General features: G+C 38.6%; 1 protein-coding gene across 3 annotated transcripts in view; it reads left to right on the top strand.

Annotated features, from left to right (window-relative positions):
- LOC145347884 (WD repeat-containing protein 47-like) overlaps positions 1–25,623 on the top strand; it is a 46,484-nt gene that overhangs the window by 14,842 nt on the left and 6,019 nt on the right. For all 3 annotated transcript variants that reach the window (XM_080195834.1, XM_080195832.1, XM_080195833.1), the window contains exons 3-11: positions 3,959–4,042; positions 6,043–6,127; positions 6,581–7,383; positions 9,348–9,486; positions 11,421–11,599; positions 12,138–12,392; positions 12,942–13,032; positions 17,536–17,693; positions 19,245–19,414. In XM_080195834.1, the coding sequence (XP_080051960.1) occupies positions 3,959–4,042; positions 6,043–6,127; positions 6,581–7,383; positions 9,348–9,486; positions 11,421–11,599; positions 12,138–12,392; positions 12,942–13,032; positions 17,536–17,693; positions 19,245–19,414 (1,964 nt within the window). The remainder of the gene's footprint in view (positions 1–3,958; positions 4,043–6,042; positions 6,128–6,580; positions 7,384–9,347; positions 9,487–11,420; positions 11,600–12,137; positions 12,393–12,941; positions 13,033–17,535; positions 17,694–19,244; positions 19,415–25,623) is intronic.

The following is a 25,623-nucleotide window of genomic DNA, read 5'->3' as shown; positions in this document are numbered from 1 at the left end:
TTTGTATGTCTTGGGTGAAGTTACATTTTTAAATATAAATGTTAAATTCTGCTGTAATAATTTACATCCCCGTTAGACTCATCTTTTGTTCATTTATTTGTTCTTTTATTTGCTTTGCACCCTCATCACCTTTTGTTATTTATTAACTCCTGCCCTCAGTGCTTTGGCTTTGTTCTTTTCCACCCTCCTTTTGCTTGGTACTGTGCTTGCTTCAAAGCTCTTAATTGCTAAGATCTTCCTGTTTTAAGGTCATTGACCTGGAACATGTTTCATATATTGCTCAGTGTTTCCAACATTTTCTGTTTTTATTTCAGATTTCTAGCACCTACAACATTTTGGTTTTGGTTTACTATTTTATTATTCAATATTGGGGATATATCTTTCTTCTAATTCCCTTGTTTGAGAGTGTTAGTTCCAGAACATTCTCTTGAAGTCATTTGCGGCATCAAAATGGAACTTGAGACTTCTCAATCTTTAAGCAATTGACAGAGGTTGTTATTGTATAAGCTGCTGGTCTATTAACAGCAAAGCTTGCTGTGCTGTTCCCTAACCCTGGGAATATTCTGTACTGAAACTAGTGTAACTATATTTTTCAAAATTGTGTACCAAATCTTTGTCTGAGTGAGACTGCAATTTTGTGGTGAACTTGGAACACCTTTGTGCTATAAATTCATGACCACTAGGAACCAAATTGAGACTTCCTACAATCATTCATGTGGAACTCTTCAGGAAAAGGCAAAGTGTGAAGTTAATTATTTTGGTAGGAAAAATTAAAAGATTAAAAAAATTTAAAGGATTAAAAATAAAAAAGATCAAACTTAAAAAATTGAAATTAAAAGACTGGGAAATGCTTGCATTCAGAATGACCTTGGTGCCCTTGTATGCGCATCACAGAAAATTAACTTAGAGGTTTATCAAGTAGTTAGGAAGGCAGATGGGGCGGCATGGTACACAGAAGTTAGTACTGCTGCCTCACAGTGCCAAGGACCTGGGTTCAACTCCTGGCTTGGATCACTGTCTGTGTGGAGTCTGCACGTTCTTCCTGTGTCTACATGAGTTCCCTCTGGGTGTTCCGGTTTCCCTCTTCAGTCTGAAGGACGTGCTGGTTAGGTGTTTTGGCCATGCTAAATTTTTCCTCAATGTACTTGAACAGACACCGGAGTGTGGCGTCTAGGGGATTTTCACAGCACTTCATTGCAGTGCTAATGTAAATCTACTTGTGACACTAATAAATTTTTTAAAGGTTTCAGAGTTTTAGATACAAAAGAATTATGATTAAAGATGTCTTACTACATTTGTACAGAATATTAGTGAAGCCATACCTGGAGTACCAGTGTGCAGTTCTAGCCTCCTTACTCAAGGTAGAGCATCAGGCATCTTTAGTAGATGGCTCCTAGTGTGAGAGGATTGTCCAGTGTAAAGGGATTGAGTAAATTAGACCTATATTCCCTGGAGTTTAGAAGAATTGAAGTTGATCAAATTGAAGCAAACATAATTTATAAGGATCTTGACACACAATGCTGAGAAGATGTTTCCACTGGCTTGGGAAATCTAGAACATGAGGTTGCAGTCTTGGAATCAAGATTTGGCCATTTGGAACTGAGAGGACAAATTTCTTTTCCCAAAAACATTGAGCATCTTTGAAATTTTCTACTCCAGTGAATTATGGATGTCCAGTCATTGAATATTCAAGACAGAGGCAGATAATGTTTTGGGTATAAAGATATATGGAGATGGATGGCGTTGAGATAGAATATTAGCAATGCTCTTCCTTTCCGGCTCTTATGCTGTTATGTTCATCAGTCTGTGATGGATTTGAGCCCAGGCTCCAGAGGTGAAAGACAACTGTTTGATCCACTCAGTTCATAAAAGCTGTGGAAATGCCAGTTAGGCTGGAACTCTTTCCTTGAAGCCTTCTCCACTCAAATTGATCCGAATGAAGCTATAATCGTAAACTTCAAGAGCTCTTTGTCATTAAAATGGAATCAATTCTGTAAGATCCAGTTTTGCAGCTCTTGAAATCTTCCAGAATTGGCTGAACCAAATTATGCTGTGTTCCAAAGTCTATCTTTCCCAGCAAGCACTTAACAGTCTGTTGCCTCTGTTTGTCAATTTTTGCACCTGTAATACTGTATAATACAATTCACTGTGACTTCACAAGTAGGCTTCTTTTCTTTACAAAGTGCAAATATACCTTTTATATTTGTGTTATGTGGTACCTGGCAACCAGGGGCAACTTAACCACTACCATTATGGGACTGAGTTTCTGGCTGATAGCTGATTTGACTATCAAAATGCCAGTTGCAACCACAGGGGGTTGGTTCAACAGGATCATCTGCTAGAGATGAAGATTACAAGTTTCCAACATGTGTATTTGACATTGGACATGAATTGGCAGTCATCAAAATACTAATTTAAACTAGTTGGATCAACTTATCCCATTTAACTAGGCATCTATGGAGATCCAACACAGTTGGAGACGAGGACTCATTGTCCACAGATAATGTTGATACTGGAATTTAATGAGATGAAGTCTTTGCCAAATCCAACAAAAGTGACGATCAATGCATATTTAATGTGGTGTACATTCAAGTAAATTTGACTTCAGTAGATGACAATTCCTGTGCACAAAATGAAAAATGATGTGCACCAGTCTTTTGGTAATAGGAGGCAGACACCAACAAGTTTTAACATAATCTATTTATTGAAATTGTTTTTTCAATAAATTTGGGCCAGATTTTACCATTCGGAGGCTAAGTGCCGGATCTGGACATAAAACAGATCCGAGCCCGGAATCCCCATTCCAGCGCGCCCATGCGCTTTTTGCCAGCTCCGGTTTGGTCTGCGCTGTGGGGTATGGCTTAATGCTGCTGGAACAGTCGGAGCTGTGAACGACACTTGTGCAGTTTGAAAAAAATCGGAGGCAGGTCCCTTCTTGGCAGACCCGCTCCCAATTACCTCGATTGCTGCTGTCCCTCCACCATCCTTCTGACCTGCCCTTGTTGATGTGGAGATACCGGCATTGGACTGCGAAGGGTGTTCGAGGAGGATGGGCTTCGGAAGTTCCCCTGCAAAACAGGAATCCTTCGGATTTTTTTCCTGCAGGTGGATAGCAGCACGGATTCAAAGACAGTAAAATGGGATTTGGCGGTAGAGTTGGGCGCGCGGTTCATTAAGTCGATTTTAAATGCATGCTAATGCGTTTAAATCATCGGGCCACCCACTTGGGGCACCCAAATTGGGTGCAGGTAAAGGCACGATCTGCTCGGTTTCAGGTGCAGATCGCGTTACAGGCCCGAGGCCCGAATTTACCACGATTTCACGCCTGAAAACAGGGGCGAATATTTGGTAAAATCGGGCCCTTTGTTTTGCCACTTTTTCCTTTTTCTGTCCTCTCTTGACATATTTGTCTTCTTTCTGAGGTAAGGTTCTATGGACAACAGGCATCGTCAGTAATTTGTCAGAATGTTTATTACTTGTGTTGAACTCTCACAATCCGTGCAATCGCGTCACTTGGCTACAATAAACATTTTAACTTAGCATAGTCTTGTCCTCCTTGAAACACATGGACTTCTAGCAGGGATTATTCAATCATATACAAAAGAAGGATCCTGTCACGTTCTGCAATCTGAATTGAGGCTCTAAAACCAGTGGTAGTTCCCCTACCATTGCTCCATCTAATGCCACTGAAGAGTAGGCATCTAACTTGGAATAAACATGGTAAAGATGATTCAACTTCTCACTGAATAAACATGCTGAGCCTTCAGAAGCATCTACCAATATACAGAGTGCAAAATAAAGAAATAGTCAGAGCTACCTTATAGTAACTTTTCATTTCCCTATAGTCACATTTGCATTAACTTCTTTGCTAGGTTTGATATGAAAATGTAAACTTGGATTGTGCCATTTTAAACAATGTAGTATTTCACCTTTGAAATAATCTTTGGACATTTTACAGACAGCTAGTACTTGATGGCCATTGGGATGAGGTGCTTCAATTCATCCAACCACTTGAATGTATGGAAAAATTTGATGCAAAAAGGTTAGTTAATTTTTGTTTTTTCTTGGTTATACTTCCTTCCTCCTTTTTAAATAAACTTTTGTTGAAGTAACAATATCCTTGCATTTCAGATATCTACCATGGACACAGTTGCTCAAAGCAATATTCATCTTCATTTGTTTTGAAAACAGGTTCATTTACACAAGAGCAATTAATTAGCAGGTCCAGATGACTGTTTTGCTCTTTCACTTGCCTACACTATCTGGTTGAGCCCTGTTACCATTTCTGAATTTTGAAACAGGGCTATTGATGGCTCTTGTCAATTTTAATTGAAAAGAAGAATAAGACTAAGACTAATTAGTTAATTATAAATCAGCACTAAAATTGCAGCTTGTTGCTCTTGTGCTTGTAGGTTGATGTAGCTGATCATTTGTGTTAAGAACCCAGCTGACGATAAATGCAAGGGTATCCCAAAATTCAAAAGGGCAACTTGGAACATTGGTTCTTAATCATTTATTTTTCGGTTTAGTATAATGTGAGAAAGATATGCAACTCAGTGAGGAAAGGTCGGCCTTGTTGTAATCATTCAAATGAAGAAATGTTTATTAACTTGTAAAAACATACAGCAAGGAAGGCCATGCCACAAAACAAAAGTATACTTAACTACAATAATGGCTCTGTGAATTAACTTCATTCCATATCTATCATGTTCCTAAACTCTGAGAAATGTCTCTTGTCTCAAAACAACATTCCACGCTGTTTAACTCTTAAACTAAATCCAGCAAAAAAGTTACCACCCACAAGTTGTGTGTTTAATTTTGGGAAGCCTTTCTCCTGATACAGCATAGGGCTTTCAAACATCAGAATCCTGCTTTTGGGAGAGCTTCTCTTTCCAGATGGGCTTGGCTATGATCATAAAGGCTCACCAATTGCTTTTCCTCCTTTTACAGAGCTATCCCTGCTACTAATATATCATATTTTCCTTTCAATCTCATTCTATGTTATAAGTTGTCTTAGAAGCCATGCTTTCTTATGTCTTAACTTTGAATTCATTTCTTCTTTAGTTTTAACACTTAAAATTCTATATTCTTATTCTCCAAATATGTTTACCCTGTTGCTAAGCTAATTTGCATCTCAAAAAACCTTCCAGGCAGCCACCCTCTTTATTCAATTCAATTTTTTCCAGTTCTTAAATCTTTATTTTATTCAAGCCTTTTAACATTTAAAACTAGCACTTCAGGCTCTTGGTTTTGGTTTCTGTTAAAAAGAAACAACAAATCACAGTGAAGATCAATCAATGATTTATGTTGACTGTTTGCAGTATGGTTAGAACTTGATACCAAATTTTCAATCCATATGTAATTTTTAAGAAAAAGCTTGAACAGCATTCTCAAAAAATCAACTGGATTACTCAACTGTGTTTATTTATAATATGATCTAATTATTCTTTCTGCACCTCACAATTGAAATTTAATATTTATTCTTGCAAATGAGTCAGTTACTTGATTCTTTTAGAAAAGCAAAATACTGCAGATGCTGGAATCTGAAATAAAAACAGAAAAATGTTGGAAAATCTCAGCAGGTTTAACAGCATTTGCAGAGTGAGAGAATAGAGCCAATGTTTCAAGTCAGGATGACCAGTCGTCACCTGTTTCTGTTTTTGCACTTGATTCTTTTGACTTGTGTTCATCGTATGTGAATAATATATGTTGTCGTCAGGCTAACTAGCAGATCAATCAACTTTCAATTAAAAAGGTTGTGTAGAAGTAGATGGAAGCTGAAGGAGGCATTGAAATTTCACAGCTTTGAATATTTGGTATTAGAAATTTACTGTTTAAAATTATAGCTAGTGATTACATGTATGAAAGCATTTTTATAATGGAAAAATTGTAGCCTATTAATCCTATGTTATATCTCATTTATGACCTGACTTCCAATAATTTCTTAGTTATATTGTGAGAATGTGTCATAACACCTCCACTTATTGTTAACCATTTTGAAAGAGTAGAAAATTATTTGATCTAGTTAATCTGATTTTACAGATTCCGATATATTATATTGAAACAGAAGTTCTTGGAAGCCTTATGTGTGAACAATGCAGTGTCAGCAGATGATGAACCTCAACATGTAAGTGCTTGAACTAATGAATTTGTCCTTGTGTGGAATTCTGTACAGCAAGGCAAAATGCTAGAAATGGCAAATTAATTATTTTTAACACCAGGCTCAAATGTAACTGCCTGCATGTGCTTTTAGTATCTCTCCTGATCATTTACTGATCATGTACTGATCATTTAGTTATTAATATTCTTGTAACCTTGGTGTTGACACTCTTCTCCTTTGTTTTTCATTTTTTTCCCCCTCAACGTGTTTTTCCTCAGTCCAATCCCAAACAAGTAAAAGTTGCAATAAAAATGGGCAGAGCATGAACGTTTAAAATAAAATTAGGATTTTGGTTTGGATCTTCTGTTCAGAAGGATATTGCTTCTAGCATTATGAATATACTTTAATGTAAAAATTAGGCTCATATTGAAGTATACTTGCACTAAAAAATTCTCAGATCTTGGATATTATTTGTTGCAGCTGGAGTATACAATGCAAGAGGCTGTGAAGTGTCTCCATGCACTAGAAGAATATTGTCCTTCCAAGGAAGACTACAGCAAACTCTGCTTATTGCTTACCCTTCCTCGCTTAACGAACCATGCAGAATTTAAGGATTGGAACCCCAGCACTGCTCGTGTCCAGTGCTTTGATGAGGCCTGTGTCATGGTGGCAGAGTTCATCCCTGCTGACAGAAAGTTGAGTGAAGCTGGTTTCAAAGCCAGCAATAACAGATTATTTCAACTTGTCATTAAAGGTTTGCTCTACGAGTCTTGCGTGGAGTTCTGTCAGAGTAGAGCCACTGGTGAAGAAATCAGTGAGAGTGAAGTACTGCTTGGAATTGATTTGCTGTGTGGAAATGGGTGTGATGATCTGGATTTGAGCCTTCTCTCATGGCTTCAAAATTTATCACCCGATACTTTCTCCTGTGCTTTTGAACAAAAGATTTTAAATATCCATACAGATAAACTTGTAAAACCCACAAGGTCTTCATACTCTGATATTTTAACACCGCTAATTAATAAACTGTCTCCTTACCCATCGTCCCCAATGAGGCGCCCACAATCTGCTGATGCATATATGTCACGTTCCTTGAACCCAGCTTTAGACGGTCTGTCGTATGGGCTGACTAGCCAGGAGAAGCGGAATGCTGATATAGTGAACAGAAGTTCTCCAATGTCTCATTCTTTTGCAAACTTTCATTATCCTGGCACGCAAAATCTTTCCAGAAGTCTTATGCTGGAAAATACAGACTGTCACAGCATATATGAGGAATCGCCAGAAAGGTTAGTTTATTTTTGTACTTAATTATATGTTTACTTTTTAGATAAAACGTTTTGGATTAACTTTCATGTCTTGTAATGTGTTACAGTAAATATACCAGTAAAGTTTAGAACAGTCCACTAAACATTTTTATCATCTATGTTTTAATGTTTAGATTTCTTGATGAAGTTGTATAGTATTAAAGCCTTTTGGCTTGCACTCATCAGGATTGACACAAGAACACCAAATTGCAAAGGGAGCAATCATTTATAATTTATAATGCATGAGAAAAAGTATTGATTTCCACCCTTTTCTCAGGCATTATAAATAGCTAGTCTCTTTGAAAATTGGCATTCTTGCATTGTCCTGATGAGTGCAAGATGAAAGGTTTGACAGCATGTCTCTTTGTCAGCAATACTCAAGTTCTGTACTACCAAGTGACTATTTATACTTTCCTAACATACTGTTTGTTATATGGAAAGAAGGTGAACTGGTTAATTAGGAGGCAATCATAGGAAAGGTGCAGTGAAGTAAAAACTCATTTTCCAGGCAAGTAGCTAGAACTGGTGAGAACGAAAAAATGCTCATGTGAAAAACCTGAGTTTGAATCCTGGATAGGGAAGGAATTTACTTTTGGTTGTTTCTTCTGCAAATCACAAGATAAATGCATTTGAAGGTGATTTTTCAACTCCTTTCAGACCCTAAAGTGTTTGTTCTCTTGCCCTCCTCCCTCCCACCATGTCATCTTTTTGGATTTTGAAATGTAACCAGTCTGACATCTCAGGCTTTCTGTAGTTATGCGTCCCTGTCATGAGGCAGACATCTCAAGATCAGTTCAGTAAAATCCTGTCTGAAATATAGTAATGAAGACCCCTGTCCTTAGAATTGAACATTTGACAGAGAGTGAAAGAAATAGATTTTTGAAACTTTCAAAAGGAGCAGAAGAGACATTGAGAACCCAGGACACAGGTTTAAAATCTACAAAATAGCTGCTGAAAAGATACAGTCTGCAAGAAACCAAAAGAAAAGCGCGCACAGGCTGCAAATGAAATTACTGACTGCAAAACAAAGGAAGTAAATACTGAGTGAGTGACTGCAGTAAATTTTCTAATCTCATCTCCAGTCCAATTGAAAAATGATGCATGACAAAACTTCCAGTTTTTCCAGTTACTATGGCAAAACTGAAATTTCAAAAGATTTAAATAAACAATCCTGAAATGATATGGGTAGCAACACTATTAACACTGTTGGGGATAGACTGCTGGGGTAAATTACCCTAAATCAGGCAAGCAAAGGAAAAAGACAACAGATTTTGAAAGCCTTGAATGTGTATTCGAACCCTGAATGTATGTTATGAAACATGTATATTCAACACTATTAAGTAAAGACCATTAAGCTGTTAGCTAAATCTGGCTCATTGCTCTTAAATAAATCTAATATGACTTGTTCCCTTGTAGGATCTAAGAACTATTACAGTGGAAAACTATCACAGGCAACTAAGAAGTTCACTACCTTTCTGATACACTAATTGGCTTTCCCAATCGTTATGAAAATTAAAATCCCCTTTCTGAAGTAAAATCAAAACATTGGAAAAATGCATACTTTTCGAAGCACTTGCCTCCAACTGTGATGTGATTTCTATCACTTGGAATGTTCAGCATGGGAAATTGGCTTTTCAGTATGCTGTGCCAGTTCCATTTTCCATGTGATGGTTGCATGACTAGATTGTATCTATTTCTCCACTCTGACATACAGGTTTAAATTTTATTCACCTCTAAGGATTCTAAATTTAGTGTAATCTTTTGATTTTTGTCAGGATGAAAATCTTTTGGATACAAAGCATAAATAATGCTTTTGAGGGGAATAATTCCTATCTCCCTGTTTCGTTTTTCCATGTTCTTTAAAAATAATTATTACAATTGATTAATTATTTTGATCATTCAATTCCTTTTTCATTTTCTCTCCACTTCTTCACCATGTCTTATAGGACAGATTCCCCAGTGCCCAGAATTCAGCATTCTTCTAATAGTGGTAACAGTGAAACTTTGATTCGGGATGGAGCATCACTTGTTAACTCCATAGAAGTAGCACCAAATGCAGCCACCTCAAAAGCGGAAAATAATGAGGTGAATGTTAAATTTATTATATTAATATTATCTTTTGAGGTATTTTCTTTAACCCATATCTTGGAATTTTTGTTCAGAGACAAAAAAAAAATGCCTGCATAGATACGCTATGACTGCTTGTCATTTTCCAAACAATAAAACTTAAGCACTGTGGTTTCAAGAGTAAGTGTCAGAGGTTTCTGGTTAGGAAAACGCTGAACTGTTGATCATTAATCTGTTTGTTACAAGTTATAATCCTGTAATTGAGTGACATTGCAAACTGCTTTCATTATCTGAGTCTGGTCAATAAAAAAGGTGTGGAGCTTGAAATAAATTGTAAAGCATCCTCTGATGCAGATCATTTGGGAGAAATTTCTAGCAAGCAGGAGTGATCTTTTTTTCCTCTATTTGCCCACCTTATCATCAATAATATTAATCATTCATATCTCCAATTAAACATTGAGCTAATGATCTGTGCTCCACCCAATAATTTCATTTTAAACATTATGACAGCGCCAAATTCTCCAATTCCCAATAGCCTATCTCAAGCTGCTTAATATTGTTCATTAGTAATTTGTTTGACTTGCAGGTTCACTAATTTGGCAATAGTTAGAAAAGTAATCACATGATTCAATCGTAAAGAAAAATTAGTTCAGAATGCTAATTTAGTTTTTAAAAATCATAGTGCAATGAAATTAAAGTATGTCTAAAGATAATTGCAAATGTTTTCAAAACTATTTGATATGATTATAAGTGTATAAGGGAAGTTCCCCTATCGTTGTTGTACATATGGTCCATTTGGTCAGTTCAACAGTTATCTCATTAAGCAGACTGGACTGTGCTATTCAATTATTCTGAACTGTGTTGTGAAGAACTTGGGCTTTGTTTCTGGGAAATGCTATTGATTATTATGTGCTGCATTTTGCATAATGATGACAGTAATGGGCTTGCTTATTATCCCTTTAAAAAAATCCTATAGTGTTAACTTTTGAATGTCTTTTAATTTTGAAGCACAACTAAGGGTTGCAAATATTCACAAGTTTTTCACTTCTAAAGAAAGAAGGGTAAAATTTCCAAACAAACAGCATAGGTGGAATTTTCCACCTGCCCCTGTTGCAAGTTTCATGGCAGTGACCTGCGGCAAGATCTTCTGGACCCACGTCTTTTTTAATGAAGTTTCCTGTGGAATCCACCTTTTGCTCCCATGAAACCTATGATGGGCATGCACTGTCAGTGGAACCACAAGATCCCGTGGCATGAATGGCTGAAAAGTCCTGTCCCGTATTTATGTTTTCATTTTCTTCGCTATTTCAGAAATTGAAATTTCTCCACATTACATGAGAGGCATTAAACCTCAAGCATCTCGTATGGGTACATCAACAAATGTGAATCCAGGGGATGAATGTTAGCAAATTATTTTGGATCGTCATGGTTGAGCCTATTCCTTCTATGAGCCAACATCGATGCACATTTCTGACAGCATTCCTAAACTGAGGTTCCTGTCCCAAAAGCCCAATTGTTTTCCCCTTCTGATGTGCCAACTAAGGGTAACGCAGTCTAGATCAGTATCTGGGGCCTTGCTGGTTCACATTCACTTAACTATTAGTGGACTTTTTGAAGAAGCTTTGCTTCATTTTTTCGTTTCTCAAGGGATAAATAGATCGCTTAGAGTCTGTCTTTGTTGGAAGGAGTAGTTTGAATGAGTCAAGATAATTTCTCAGGGTCCATATTTTCTGATCTTGCTGGACACTGAATGTTATTAGAAGTGCCACTTCCTTGTTATAAAATACAAAGCTACAAATTGGGTTTCTTGACAGAATGACTGTATGCAGTTCACAATACTAGGCATGTGATTTTGTTTCAGTATACTGAAATCTAAAGCAAAAGTTGAATAAATTTATGCAGTTTTCTTATAACTGCAAACAATTTAGTTATTAATTTTCTTTATCTCGTAGCTGAGAGAATCCACAGATCAATTTCAAGAATACTATCGACAGCGAATGCGCTATCAACAGCATTTAGAGCAAAAGGAGCAACAAAGGCAAATGTACCAGCAAATGTTACTGGAAGGAGGGGTCAATGAAGATAATGGAGCAAGCCAGCAACAGAACCTCACAGAGCAGTTCCTTAACAAGTCAGTTTCCACTCTGCTACAAATGGCACCACACCCATCATTTCATTCCTTCTCCCAAAAACAATTTATTTCTTTACAAAGTACCATTGTACACTAAAGAAAATCTGTTTCTATGAAGATTTTGTGAAATACAACATAATAGTCAGCATGAATATCTGTAACAGTAAAGTCACCATAGCCCCAGATGACCATTTGTGAAAAACACGATAGAAACCCAAGACTGTCTTTTATTGAACCAATTGTTCTTATCTACACATCATAGACTGCTCCCTGCTTTGAGGGGAGAGTTGACTGATGATGATTTAACCTGAGAACCCATCTTAGGCGAGGGGTAAGGTTGAGATAGTGGCCCTTCATGAATAACCTCAGTGCATAAGGGAATTGTACTCATGTTGTTGATGTCACTTTGCATCATGGACCAACTGAGCTAAGCTGACCCCCAAATATCTGTCATAAATTTATATAATAGAACATTTTAAAAATTGCTGTTTATTTAGTAAACTAGATGATATAATTTGATTTTTGTCTTTTTTAACAGATCAATGCAAAAGCTAGAAGAATTAAACCTAGGAATGGATAATCTTAGCACTGAGGCACAGTCTCCTAACCAACAGTGTAATGGAAACCAACTAAATGTACAAAATGGTTCTTCAGCCACTAATTTTTCAACACCACTTGAAATTAATCAACAACGTTCGGGATTGCCTGATGGCTCAAGCCAGTGTACAAGTAAACCAAGCACAGGGAATGCATCCTCCTATCCTGAGGGCTCCTCATTCTTTACAATGCAAAAGTAAGATATATGTATTTCAACACTATCAATATAGCACCAGAAATTGTGAAAAATGTTTCGTAGTCTTTGTTGCAAATCACCTTTTATAGATATTAATAATATAAAAATAATATGCAGTGAAGAATTCCCATTTACAATATCCTCTGTAGACCAATATTTTCTCCGATTAATTAGCTATACACTGAACCAACCCTTCTGAGGTGGTATAAGCTGAAGAGCTCTAGCCCATTCCAAATCAGATCACGTTTTTTTTTCTCCCAGTCATAAATGAAATGTTGACAAAACTAATACAATAGTAACATGATGGGATTAAATGTTTCCATGGTTCTGATTTAACATGTTGTCCCAAAATCTCAGAATTGTTATGGCACAGAAGACCATTTGGCCCATTGTGTCTAAATGTCCCGGCATATTTGCTACTGCAAGTACTTGACAATTACAGCTAATTGGTTCATGAGCTTGGATTTTCTTTTATGAACAGTACACTGTCTTAAATGTTTAAATAAAAATTCCAGTGTAATTAACTGCAGCTTTTAATTTTATTTTTAGTGCAGATTCTTCTTCTTCAAAAGATCCTTTAATAGGTTCATCGGTCGTAGAAAATGCTTCGGTTAGTGGAAATGGAACTAAGGATGAAGAGGTACACTTGTCACTTGTTAAACATTATTAATGTCAGAATTCACTGCTGTGTGCTACATAAACTCAGCTAACAAAGATTCTCTTGGAAGCAGATTGTTTAATGGAGGTGTTTAATTGTTCGGTATTAATTCCATGTCTCCACCAATTTCCTACACACTAATAGCTCAGCATAGCTTTGAAAACTACAGTCAGCCTTCTGTCTATCCTTTCTGGATTTAGATTTTCTCACTTTTTGCTTCCCTTTGGGTTCTGATTTCTGGTTCTGTGTTTAATTTTCTGTAGGTGTTCATTTCTGTCTAGCTTTTTTTTGTTCTTTCAATTGGGAGACTATAGATGTCATAATATGGTTAGGAATAGAGGTATGGAATTATTTTTGATAATCCGGTCTCCTTCAAGGAGTCTGTCACAGGGTTATCCAAACTTAATACATTAGCTCTGTTCTCCCTTCACAAATGCTGTCAGACTGGCTGAGATTTTCCAGCGTTTTCTGTTTGTCTTTTTTAGCTAAGAAGTAATATATTTATTGCTGTGGTTTTTTTTTGTGAATATATTTTGTTCTTTCGGGGATTGTTCTTTAAATAGTTCAAATCTGTAGCCTTTTATTTTTCACTTGCATTAGTTGCTTGAAAATTTGACTGCATTTTGTACAGGAACTGACCTAATTACATGTGTGTACACACTGACCAAGTGTCAAATTTTCTCTTGTATTTTATTTTTGGTTACCATTATTGATGTTCATTATTCAATGTTGTTGTGAGTGTTGGTGTTGCATTACATTCCTGGCATACTTACAGCCTGTAGCCAAGGCAGCCAGCCAAGTGAGAGAAGCTATAGCAAATGCACAAGGAACAACAGTTTGAGTTTGTGGCTTCTGGAGAGTAATATGGCTTGTTCAGATTGGACGGCTATAAAGGTTTCTTCAAAAATCAAATATAATTTTTGAATATTTTAGCAGATTGTAACTTACAATGGCAGTAACTATGGAGAAGCTGTGGTGATGGTGTTCAGCTGCCCCTGACAGTTCAACAGGGAGTTGTACAGCTTATTAACAAGATTAACATGAGATATCCTATTCAGAGTGCCACTATAGGCATGAGAGAGAATTGTTTCAGCTAACTGGGTATTTTTATAATGTAAAGCCCATTAAAAATATTTACATAACAGTTTTCAACAGAATTTGACACAAGAACTTAAGTAGACAAATAACTTATACTAATGTCTTCCCTGCAGTTAAATGTTTGAATCTCTCCAATCAGTACCTCAGCCATGCCGTCTGCCTCCATTCCTAGTTCCCCTTTTTGGCCCCTAATCAGCCTCATTCCTCCTCTTTACCCCTTTACTGTTTATATCCCTATAGAAGATGTTTACATTGCCTTTTACGATGGTTGCCAAATCATTTACCTCTCACTTCCTTTTAAGTTACCCTCTGAACATTTCTATACTTGACCTGGCTCATGCTTTTATTATCAACCTAACAACTATGTTTATCTGCTTCATTTTACTGTCTATCTTTATATTGTCAAAGAGGAAACAGCAACTTCGGTTGCCCCTTGCTTTTTCCCTTATGGGAATGTACCTTAGCTGTACTCAAACCATCTTTTTAAAGGTGGCCCATTGTTCTATTATAGTTCCAACTGCCAATTTTTGACCCCAACATCCTTGGGACAGATTGCTCTTACCATACTGAATCTGACCCACAAATTAATTATTTTTACTTCTTGCTCTTTTCTGTAGCTTACCTAAGCCTCCTGATACTATGATTGTTGTTTTCTATATATTTCCCTCCTGACAATTGATCCTTCTGAGGTGGTATAAGCTGAACAGCTCTAGACCAATGCAAATCAGATCATGGTTTTTTTTTCCTCCTAGTCACAGATATGAGATGTTGACAAAACTAGTACAATAGGAACATGATATGATTAAATGTTTCCATTGTTCTGAAAAGGGAATAATTACTAGCAAATAGAGTTATAATCTGCAAACTAAGCAACATGATTTAACATATTGTCCCAGAATCTCAGAATTTTCAGATCTTTCACTAGATCCTTCGTCAGTGGGTTGGAAATATGCTGGTCAAGAAAATTCTCCTGAAACCCTTTCCCCTACTCTGTCCTAGTCTCTAGCACAATTATAGTTCCCCATTATCACCATAATATAGTTTTTGCACCTGTCTAATTTCTCTGCAACAGTGCTCCTCTACATCTGACTAGTTGATGACTGAAAGCATACACAGTAGTGTAATGGTATGACTATTGTTTCTTAAATCTAATTAAATAGATTCTGTCTGTGAAGCCTCCAGGGAATTCTGTCTTTCTTCAGTACAATAATACCCTCCTTAATCAATACTGCCACCCCTCTTTTTTAAGGTGACTGACAGGGACATGAGGGGAAAGCCTTTTTTATGCAGAGTAGATAGGATTGGAAATACTCTGTCTGAGAGTGTGCTTGAGGCAAGTTCAGTTGTGGCTTTCAAAAGGGAATTTTATAAGCCCATGAAGAAAAAAATGCAAATCTATGGGGAAGGCAGGGATGGTGGAATTAGCTCAAAAAATTGCTTTTTCAGACAGTAGGCAGCCAAATGGCCACCTGCTTGCAACAACAGTACTGGATGGCTCTCAAAGTCGCATAATATCCTGTATGACAGACCATGGTTAGCTATCTTTTCTCAATGCTGTCTGCATCCTTTGACACAGTTGACCACATTTTCCAACATTTCTCCTCCATCATCCAGCTAGGTGTAACTGCACTCATCTAGTTCCATCTTGCCTATCCAGACATGGCGAATGAATCATGTGCATTATCTTATTCATCATTATCTCCAGTGAGTTTATCTGAAAACACAATGTAAAATTTCACATGTAAGCTGTTGGCACTGAACTCCATGTAACTGCCATATCTCCAGATACCTCTGATTTGTCACACTACTTGTCCAAAATCCTCAGAATCATAGAATTGTTATGATGTAGGAAGTGGCCATTTGGCTCTTTGTGATTGCACTGGCTCTCCAGCAAACATCATAATTTTGTGCTGTTTTCTCATATTCCTGCACATTGCTTATTTTCAAGTAATCATCTAATGCCCTCTTGAATGCCTCGATTGAACCTGCCTCCACACTTCCTGGCAATGCATTCCAGACCCAAACCACTCATGATTTTTTTTTCTCACATCACATTCATACTGTATGAGCAGAAATGCTCTCCAAATAAATATTGAGATCAAAGCTATTGTCTAGCTCCTTGCTGCAAACTCCATTCCCCAGCTGCCAACTTCATCTCTCACCTTGACAACTGTAAGAGGCAGAACAGTTTAGGTTTCAATTGACCCCAAGCTGAGCTATTACCACATGTCCATGATTGCATTAAGACTACATTTGTCCATCTACATAACTTTGGCTGACTTCACTCTGGTGTCAGTTCATCAGCTAAAACAGCCATCAATCTCTTTTATTATTGTAGATTTAACTATTTGATGTTCTGCTGGCCTGCCTCATTTTCTACTCAACAGAAAATTGATCCAAAACTCTATTATTATCCTAAACTCCTATGGTGATTTGGTAACCCAATGCTTTGTTGACTTATATTGGCTCCTGGTCCAGCATCACCTTCACTTTAAAAGCTCATTCAGAATTAAAATACTGCAGATGTTAGAAATTTGAAAATAAAAACACACAGCTGGAAATGCTCAGCAGGTCTGACAGGATCAGTGGTGGGAGAAACAAGTTAACATGACAGATTGATGAAGTTTTATTAGTAACTGGAAATGATAGATGTATCTAATTTTTTGCATATGCAGAGGCAGGGAAAATAATTAAAGAGAAAGTCTGTAATAGTGAGGAAGGTGAGATAAAGGACAAAAGAGATGATGGTGCAAGGCAAAAAGAGACAGTAATGGGTCAAAAGCCAGAACATGAGTCTAAAAGATGTAAATGGGAAAAGTAGAATCAATAGCTGTCTTCCAAGAAAACAGGAGGACATGGGTCATGATTTGAAATTATTGAGCTTAGTGTTGAATCCAGAAGACTGTTAAGTGTCTGATTGAAAGATGAGATGCCACTTCTCAAGCTAAAATAGACCTTTATTGGAACAGTAGAGGGAGACTGGTGTCAGATTAGCTGCACTTCTGGTGATTAACCCACCAACTCAACTTGCTAATGAGATTTTTAAGGGGTTGAACTATCTTGAGAAATAGAATTCTTCATGATCCTGAAAGTTCTATTTATACAAACAGTGAGCCAATTCAGTTTTAGCTAATTAAATTTGGACATGTTCTCAGGATGTACTTGTTTCTTTCCAATCTGCACCGACAGTCTCTGGACTTGTACAAATGGAATGCCCTTATAAAGGGAGCGAGTGGGCTTAATATCACAGAAGCAAATACCGTATTTCTTTAGAAGTACGGTGGTGGTTTCCACAAACATTAGACATCTGATTTTTTTTTTTCAGAACTTCTGTTTATGTTGCAAGTATAGAAGCATTTAATTATTGTGTTTTTTAACATATCATAGGATGATGGAACTAGAAAGCAATTCATTGCCATTAACACGCTGGAAGACACTCAAGCTATAAGGGCAGTAGCATTTCATCCAACTGGGACACTCTATGCTGTTGGTTCAAATACCAAAACCTTAAGGGTTTGTGCTTACCCAGAGGTTATTGACCCAAGGTAATTTAAAAAATATACAATTTGTGAAATTATTAAAAATGTAACTGTCGAAATTACAAACAATTGCAACCCCACCTGACTTTTTTGCCAAGTGTCTGACCAACTGCTGGCTATTCTGCTAGGGGGCAGAAGCAAAGCATTCGGGTCTGCAGTACCCCAGAACACTTTTGATTCATTATGCAGGTAAAATTTTAATTAATTAAATCCTAAAGATAAATTTGTCATTGGAATTCCTCCCAGTTGGCCTTAGATAATCCTGCCAATCTGAATTAGGAGCATGTTCTAGGTATTTGGAAGTTTAATACTGATTTGTACTAGTAAACTGTGGTTTTAGCTTGAGTGGGGTTAGGACCCTGCAGCGCTTCAGTTTAGAATGTGATGGGTTTAAGCCCATTTCAGGGTAACCACCTCATCCAAGTTTGTACTTCCCTGTAATACAAAATGGAATCCATTGTTGAGGGTGAGACTAGATCTGTGGTTAAAGTCCAAGGTCACCTGATTATTTTTTGATTTTAACTCATTTCATTTTTCATTAAATTTGTAAATTTAAATACCAACCAGGTATCCAATGTTTGCATCAGGAACCCCTAGTTCAGATATAGCACAGCTCGATGCAGACAAGAATTTATTTTTGCTGAAGGGTATCCCGTGTTGTACTTCTGTGAGCTTAATGTTTTGCTGTGGCTACTGAATTCACCTAGGAACTTTGCATTCATAAGGCCAAATTTCAAACCATCAGTTTGGGCTGAAATTGAACCCATATCCAGGAGATAATCTGAATGCATAACCCATGCACTATTCAGTTCCTTTGTACCACCTTCTGGTAAAACTTGCTAGTGTGGAGCTCCTTAAATCTTGTCTACCTCTCTATAAGGCTGCTCCAGTAATGAAGCATCCCAGAGCATGGAACAAGATGGGACAATATTTAGAGTGACTGGAGCCTTGCTCCAGAACCACTTCAGCACAAGAGAAGTAGGTTCCCCAGCAGTACTATGCTTTAGAATAAATGCAACTTTCTTCTGAATGCCCATCTAGTTCCTGGCTCAAGATTGCTTAGTTCCAGGAGTCCAGCAATTTCTGAAACATTTACGACTTCTCTTTGTGAGGTCATAAGAAATAAGAGCAGGAACAAAATATGTGGCTGATTGAGCCTGCTCCAACATTAGATAATCACATGGCTGATGTGATTGTTTGAGCCAGAATTCATCTGAAATGTTTTGAATGAGGAACACCATTATTCAGATCTGTGATACAAAAGACCAACATAGTGTGTCATTATCACATGGAAAAACCATTTTAAATGCATTAATTTATCAATCCTAACTTGCTTGTTGTTGGCTGACTTCATTACAGAATGATACAGCATCTGTTCTCTAATTTACTGATGCGATAAAACTATAAATGATGGATTGTAAATGTGAAATACTCAGTATAAATAACTTGCTTATTTTGTGGGAAGAGCAGAATTGTCGGTATTTATCACTTGTTAAACATCAAACTTTTTATTCCATCTTTCTCCTCTTCCCTCACCACCCTTCAACCTTTCTTTAGTGCATACAGTTCACCTAATCAACCTGTAGTAAAGTTTAAAAGGAACAAACACCATAAGGGATCAATCTACTGTGTGGCTTGGAGTCATTGTGGACAACTTTTGGCTACTGGGTCAAATGATAAATATGTGAAAGTGCTACCATTTAGTGCAGAGACCTGCAATGCTACAGGTAAGTTGGTGTGCAGTTTTATGTGACTGAAGTGACTCCATATTACAATGGGTTGAAGATGCTCTTAACTGTGATAACAATGTCTTACTAGTTAGGCTTAACCTGATACAGAAAAGTCATTGTCTGATAATTGTGTTGATTGTTAAGAACTAATGTTTTAATAGTATAACATGGTGGTGTACAGATGTGTGGTACAAACCTGCAGTAACATATAGCATGAAAGTCATAATTTTGACTTTTCCTGACTCTTATTCTCTTATTAAGCCTTGCTGTGAAGCCAGGGTATCTAACTACATGGACAATTGACTCAGAATTTTCTACCCGGTGGCATGCAAACTGTGCTTCAAGGAGGCTGCCTAAAGGAACATCGGTGGAAGACTTGCATCAGATTTAATGTAGACTATTGTCTTGGCAGGTTAGACACAAATCTAGGCAAGTTTTGGACAAAAAGCTATGGAGATTGATTGCAAGAAAAGATTGTACCTGTTGCTTTTTTTTATGGTACTATGGATAATGAAAGCTCCAGATGGAACACTAGGGGGAAAAAGGGAAAGATTTTTGACCTTTGCTCTTAGACTAACTCCATTGTAGTATTGCTTGTGAAAATTGCCTAGTGGAAAAAAAAAGATACTTTGTGATGCTAGCCAAACGTGTGACAGGTAACAGAAAAATATACAAAAATGTTTATAATGCTCCTATGCAAGAAAGAAAATGTGCAATTGTATATTGCAGTGGTTTCCAAACTATTTTCCAATGTGATTGCATCAACGTGACCTCAGACGCAAGCAAAAACGAAACCACAAAGCAGCGTTGTAATTCAGTATAAAATTAAACTCACATAACATAGATCAACAGAAATTTTCATAGTTACATGATGTATTATGAGCCATCTGGAGCATTCATTACCCGTGGTACCTTTTTAAAAAAAAGCAACAGGCTACAATTTTTTTTGCAATTTATCTCTATAGCTTTTTGTCCAAAACTTGCCTAGATTTGTGACTATCCTGCCAAGACAATAGTCGACATTAAATCTGATCCAAGTCTTTCACCGATGTTCCTTTCGGGAGCCTCCTTGAAGCACAGTTTGCATGCCACCAGGTAGAAAATACTTTGTAATGGTGTTATTTTATGTACTCATGTAGGTTACAGCCAAGCTCTCCATATTCCTGCTGGCAAAAAGGTCAAGCCCCTCTTCCCTCTTCCCAACAGCTCTTTCCCCCACTTACTTGCTTTACCAGCCCCTATTCCCTTCCCCTGTTTTGGCCTAGCTTTTGGTGCCTGAGGTAAGAAGCCTGTGCAACAGATATATGCGAAAAGAAACAGTAAAGTTTGAAGCTATCCCAACTCAGTTACTCCTGGTTTTTCTCAGTCAATCACTGAGTTATTCCTGCCGCTACCAGTGCCTAGTCAGAACACAAACATCAAGCCCCAACTTACTGCCAAAATTTATTAAAGGGCACTCTGGGAACACCGTCCACTGTGCTAATTGACGGCATCAATCTAGTGGGTCTAGGGCAATCCCACTGGAGCCTCCAGACTGAGCAGTCTCCTTTCCATAGTCACTGTTATTACCTTTGGAGGAGGGGGAGCTCTGATCCCCAAATGTGACCTTCAAACTCGCAGTTCAGCAACCCCTTTCATAACCTCAAGACATCCCAAACACCTTCAGCCATTATTGTTATGTAGTAATAAGGTCTTACAAACAGTAATGAGATAAAGTTTAAGTTTATTTACTAGTGTCACAAGTAGGCTTACATTAACACTGCAACGAAGTTACTTTGAAAATCTGAGTCACCATACTCCAGCTACCTTTTCAGGTACATAGAGGGAGAATTTTAGCATGGACAATGCACCTAACCAGCACATCTTTTGGACTGTGGGAGGAAACCCACACAGGCACGGGGAAAATGTGCTGACTCCGCACAGACAGTGACCCAAGCTGGGAATTGGACCCAGGTCCCTGGCTCAGTCAGGCAGCAGTGCTAACCGTTATGCCACCATGTCACACCTGTGGGGTAGCATAGCGGTTAGCACTACTACCTCACAGCGCCAGGAACCTAGGCTCAATCTGGATGGTTGTCTGGAGTTCTGCATGGGTTTCCTGCCACAGTCCAAAGTTGTGCAGGGTAGATTGATTGGCCATGCTAAATTGTCCCTTGGCGTCCCAAGATATGTAGGTTAGGCGATTTAGTGGTGGGGTTACGGGGGTGGTAGGGTCAGGGTAAGATTCTCTGTCTATACCATATGACTGCAGCAGTTTAAGAAGACAGCTCACCGCCACCTTCTTGAGGACAGTTGGGGATGGACAATAAATGCTGGCATAAGCAAAGGCACCCACAACCCATGAACAAATATAAAAAAAAGTTCCTACTTATTCTCCACAGACAGTTGGGCTAATCAAGGAGTACTAGAAATAGCTGGTACAAAGAGGAAATTTGTGCACAACATCAAATAGAGAAAGATACAACTAGACTATTTTATAATTCATCATTGGAGATGACAGTAAACCAAGACAATTATTGGAAGTGATGGATAGAAAACATAGAAGGAAGTAGAGAAGAAAATGGATAAGGATATAGTGCACTGGATTTAACTGAACTATTTTGAATGTGTAAGGATAGCATAAGGCAGACAGAGGTGGAGATCCAAGCCAGTCAACCTTCTGAGAAGAATGGCATCAATAAATGATCAAATGGAAAGTCTACACCTTTGACAGTGTGGACATCTCTGGGTACTGTCCTGAAGTCAATCTAAAGTGCTCAAGCAGCAGCAGCAAGAATGCTGACACTAAACTAAAGACAGACACAGTATGGTCTCAAACATGAAGGGCGGAATTCTCCCAAAAACATTCTAAGTGTCGAATTTGTGTGAAAACTGGAGTACTTCATGCTGTTTTCTTCAGTGGGAGTTCAGACAAGAATATCTCTCACTCTGCAGGCCACCAGCGTGAATATCATTAAATTTAAGGGCCGGGGCCTATTCCCCCTGGAGAGGCTGAAATCAACGCGATTGCGTCAATCTATCAGTGCTGAGATTGGCGCATGTGCAGTGGCCCCGCATTGACAACCTCCCCTTTGTTGGCCAGCTCCATGACCCCCTTCAAGCTGCCCCCCCTCCCCCCCACCATCTCCTGACCTGCCCCAATCTCTCCAGTCCCATCCTCTTGGCACTCCCCAGTGGGCAGTGTCAAGATGCCCCCTGAGCATTGGCACTTTTCCCCTTGGTCAGTGTCAGGGGGCAAAGGCTGGCTCTGCCAGGGTGCCTATCCCAGGGGACACTACCTCTCTGCCGCCTGAGCCCCTGGGGGGGGCCCCAATCACTTCACTCCAGCAGAGTCGGGCCGCTAATTCCCTGAAAATGGGAAGCTAGTGTAATCCCTGCTGGAGTGAGATACTCTGGTGGAATGGAAGAAACTAGAAGACTCTGGGCCTGCTAATCTAATTTCTCTGCAATTTAAATGAGCTTAGAAGGCCCAAGTAAATTTTTTATTTCAAAAACAATATTGTTTAAGGAAGGCAGCCTTTCTGGCTGATAGGATGGTTCATGATAGTGTGCAATGGATGAGCAAGCTTTGGAAACCCAATCTGAAGGAATCCACCCAAATCATAGTGACTAATCTTCCAACTGGAAGGAAATTTTATCAAAATTGGTGTGCATTTTTACAGTTTTCTTGCATGGACATTCAGTGCCTTTATCTCACCCATATGAGACAAGACATGCTCTAGGCTTTGCAGATGTTAGTTAAAACTTAATGGTGAGATCTCAGTTGGAGTTTTTTTGCAAGATATTTGATTGAATTCCAAAACGGAGTATAGAAAATGCATGTATATTTTTTAGTCTTGCCAAAGCAGAAAGAAAAGTGAAAAGTGTGATCATTTGTGCATTGTTTAATATTTCTGTATATATTCTGTGTAGGTAGCGGTAAGCTGAATATGTGTTTGTCTGGAGTTATGATGTGGGTATGCCGGCGTTGGACTGGCGTAAACACAGTGAAAAGTCTGACAACACCAGGTTTTAGTCCAACCTATTTATTTGATAATGTACTCACAAGCTTTCGGGGTTAGCCCCTTCGTCAGGTGAATGGAGAGTTCTGGCCTCAGACAGAGCATATAAAGCACAGACAGTTTAGAGATTACTGATTAGAATGCGAATCCTTACACCTAACCTGCTGTTCAAGACCTGAAGTGGCTGATAATGTGAGTGGAAGGAGCACTGATCACAGTTTAAAGAGATGTGTGTTGTCTCCAGACAGTACAGTAAGTGAGGTTTTGCAAACCCAGGCAAGTCACGGGGGTTACAGATAGTGCGACATGAACCCAAGATCCCTGTTGAGACCGTCCTCATGTGTGCGGAACTTGGCTATCAGTCTCTGTTCAGCGACTCCGCGCTGTCGTGTGTCGTGAAGGCCGTCTTGGAGAATGTTTACCCGAAGGTCAGAGGCTGAATGCCCATGACCACTGAAGTGTTCAACAACAGGAAGGGAACAGTCTTGCCTGGTGACTGTCGAGCGATGTTCATTCATCCGTTGTCATAGCGTCTGCATGGTCTCCCCAATGTACCATGCTTCGGGACATCGTTTCTTGCAACGTATCAGGTAGACAATGTTGGCCGAGTTGCAAGAGTATTTACCATGTACCCGGAGCGGAGAAGCTACGACATCTTCTCCGGAGTCTTCAACATATCATTGATGAAGACGAACATCTCGCCAGGGCTATCCCCACACCCCCACTTCTTGCTTTCAGACAACCACACAACCTCAAACAGATCATTGTTCGCAGCAAACTACCCAGCCTTCAGGAGAACAGTGACCACAATACCACACAACCCTGCCACAGCAACCTCTGCAAGACATGCCGGATCATCGACATGGATACCATCATCACACGTGAGAATACCATCCACCAGGTACATGGTAAATACTCTTGCAACTCGGCCAACATTGTCTGCCTGATACGTTGCAAGAAACGATGTCCCGAAGCATGGTACATTGGGGAGACCATGCAGACGCTACGACAACGGATGAATGAACATCGCTCGACAGTCACCAGGCAAGACTGTTCCCTTCCTGTTGGCGAACACTTCAGTGGTCACGGGCATTCAGCCTCTGACCTTCGGGTAAGCATTCTCCAAGGCAGCCTTCACGACACACGACAGCGCAGAGTCGCTGAACAGAGACTGATAGCCAAGTTCCGCACACATGAGGACGGTCTCAACAGGGATCTTGGGTTCATGTCGCACTATCTGTAACCCCCGTGACTTGCCTGGGTTTGCAAAACCTCACTTACTGTACTGTCTGGAGACAACACACATCTCTTTAAACTGTGATCAGTGCTCCTTCCACTCACATTATCAGCCACTTCAGGTCTTGAACAGCAGGTTAGGTGTAAGGATTCGCATTCTAATCAGTAATCTCTAAACTGTCTGTGCTTTATATGCTCTGTCTGAGGCCAGAACTCTCCATTCACCTGACGAAGGGGCTAACCCCGAAAGCTTGTGAGTATATTATCAAATAAATAGGTTGGACTAAAACCTGGTGTTGTCAGACTTTTCACTGTCTGGAGTTAATCAGAGGAGTAGCTGTTGGAGTCAGAATGTTTGTAAAAATTGATTTGTAGCTGTTGCATTTCAAAGGAGTATCAAAGATGTCAAAGAACGTTTGCATTTTACAGGAGATTCACAAGTAGGTAGGGACGGGTGTTTTAAATTTTATTGACCCGAAATAGAGATAAAATAGGAACACAGAAGGTTTTGATATTTGGGAGTCTGCATTTTCAAAGCGATATTTAAAGACAATTGAGAACTAAGATGAAAGTGTTTTTAGCTGTATTTAGTTGCTGTTCTGTCCCACTGCAAACTGACTCCTGTGTTTTGGAGTGTGCGGAAAAGCTGTGAAAGTATTTTAATTGAAGAAAGTAACTCCGTTTTGGGCCAGGAGAATATTTGTCTTGCGTTTTTTTTCAAATGTCCCTTTGGGAAAAATGATGTCAGCATGGTTTTGTTCTGGGAGGTCGTAGATTGAGCTTCTGTTTAAAGTGAAAGCAGTTTCTTGGCTTGGGTAATATTTCCTGGATTTTATGATTTAAGAATCTAGTAAGGGCTGTTGCCAAAAAGATAGTTCTATTGTCTACCCTGGATAAAGCAATTTTTGGGTTATTTTGTAATTTGTTTCTAATTGTGGATCTTATGTTTAAGTTTTAATTTTTTTTTAA

This window comes from Carcharhinus amblyrhynchos, chromosome 9, assembly GCF_965287045.1.
Source record: "Carcharhinus amblyrhynchos chromosome 9, sCarAmb.v2.hapA, whole genome shotgun sequence".
NCBI classification, from domain to species: Eukaryota; Metazoa; Chordata; class Chondrichthyes; order Carcharhiniformes; family Carcharhinidae; genus Carcharhinus; species Carcharhinus amblyrhynchos.
The sequence above is the reverse complement of the archived record's forward strand: the minus strand, read 5'-3'. Positions and strand labels throughout refer to the sequence as shown.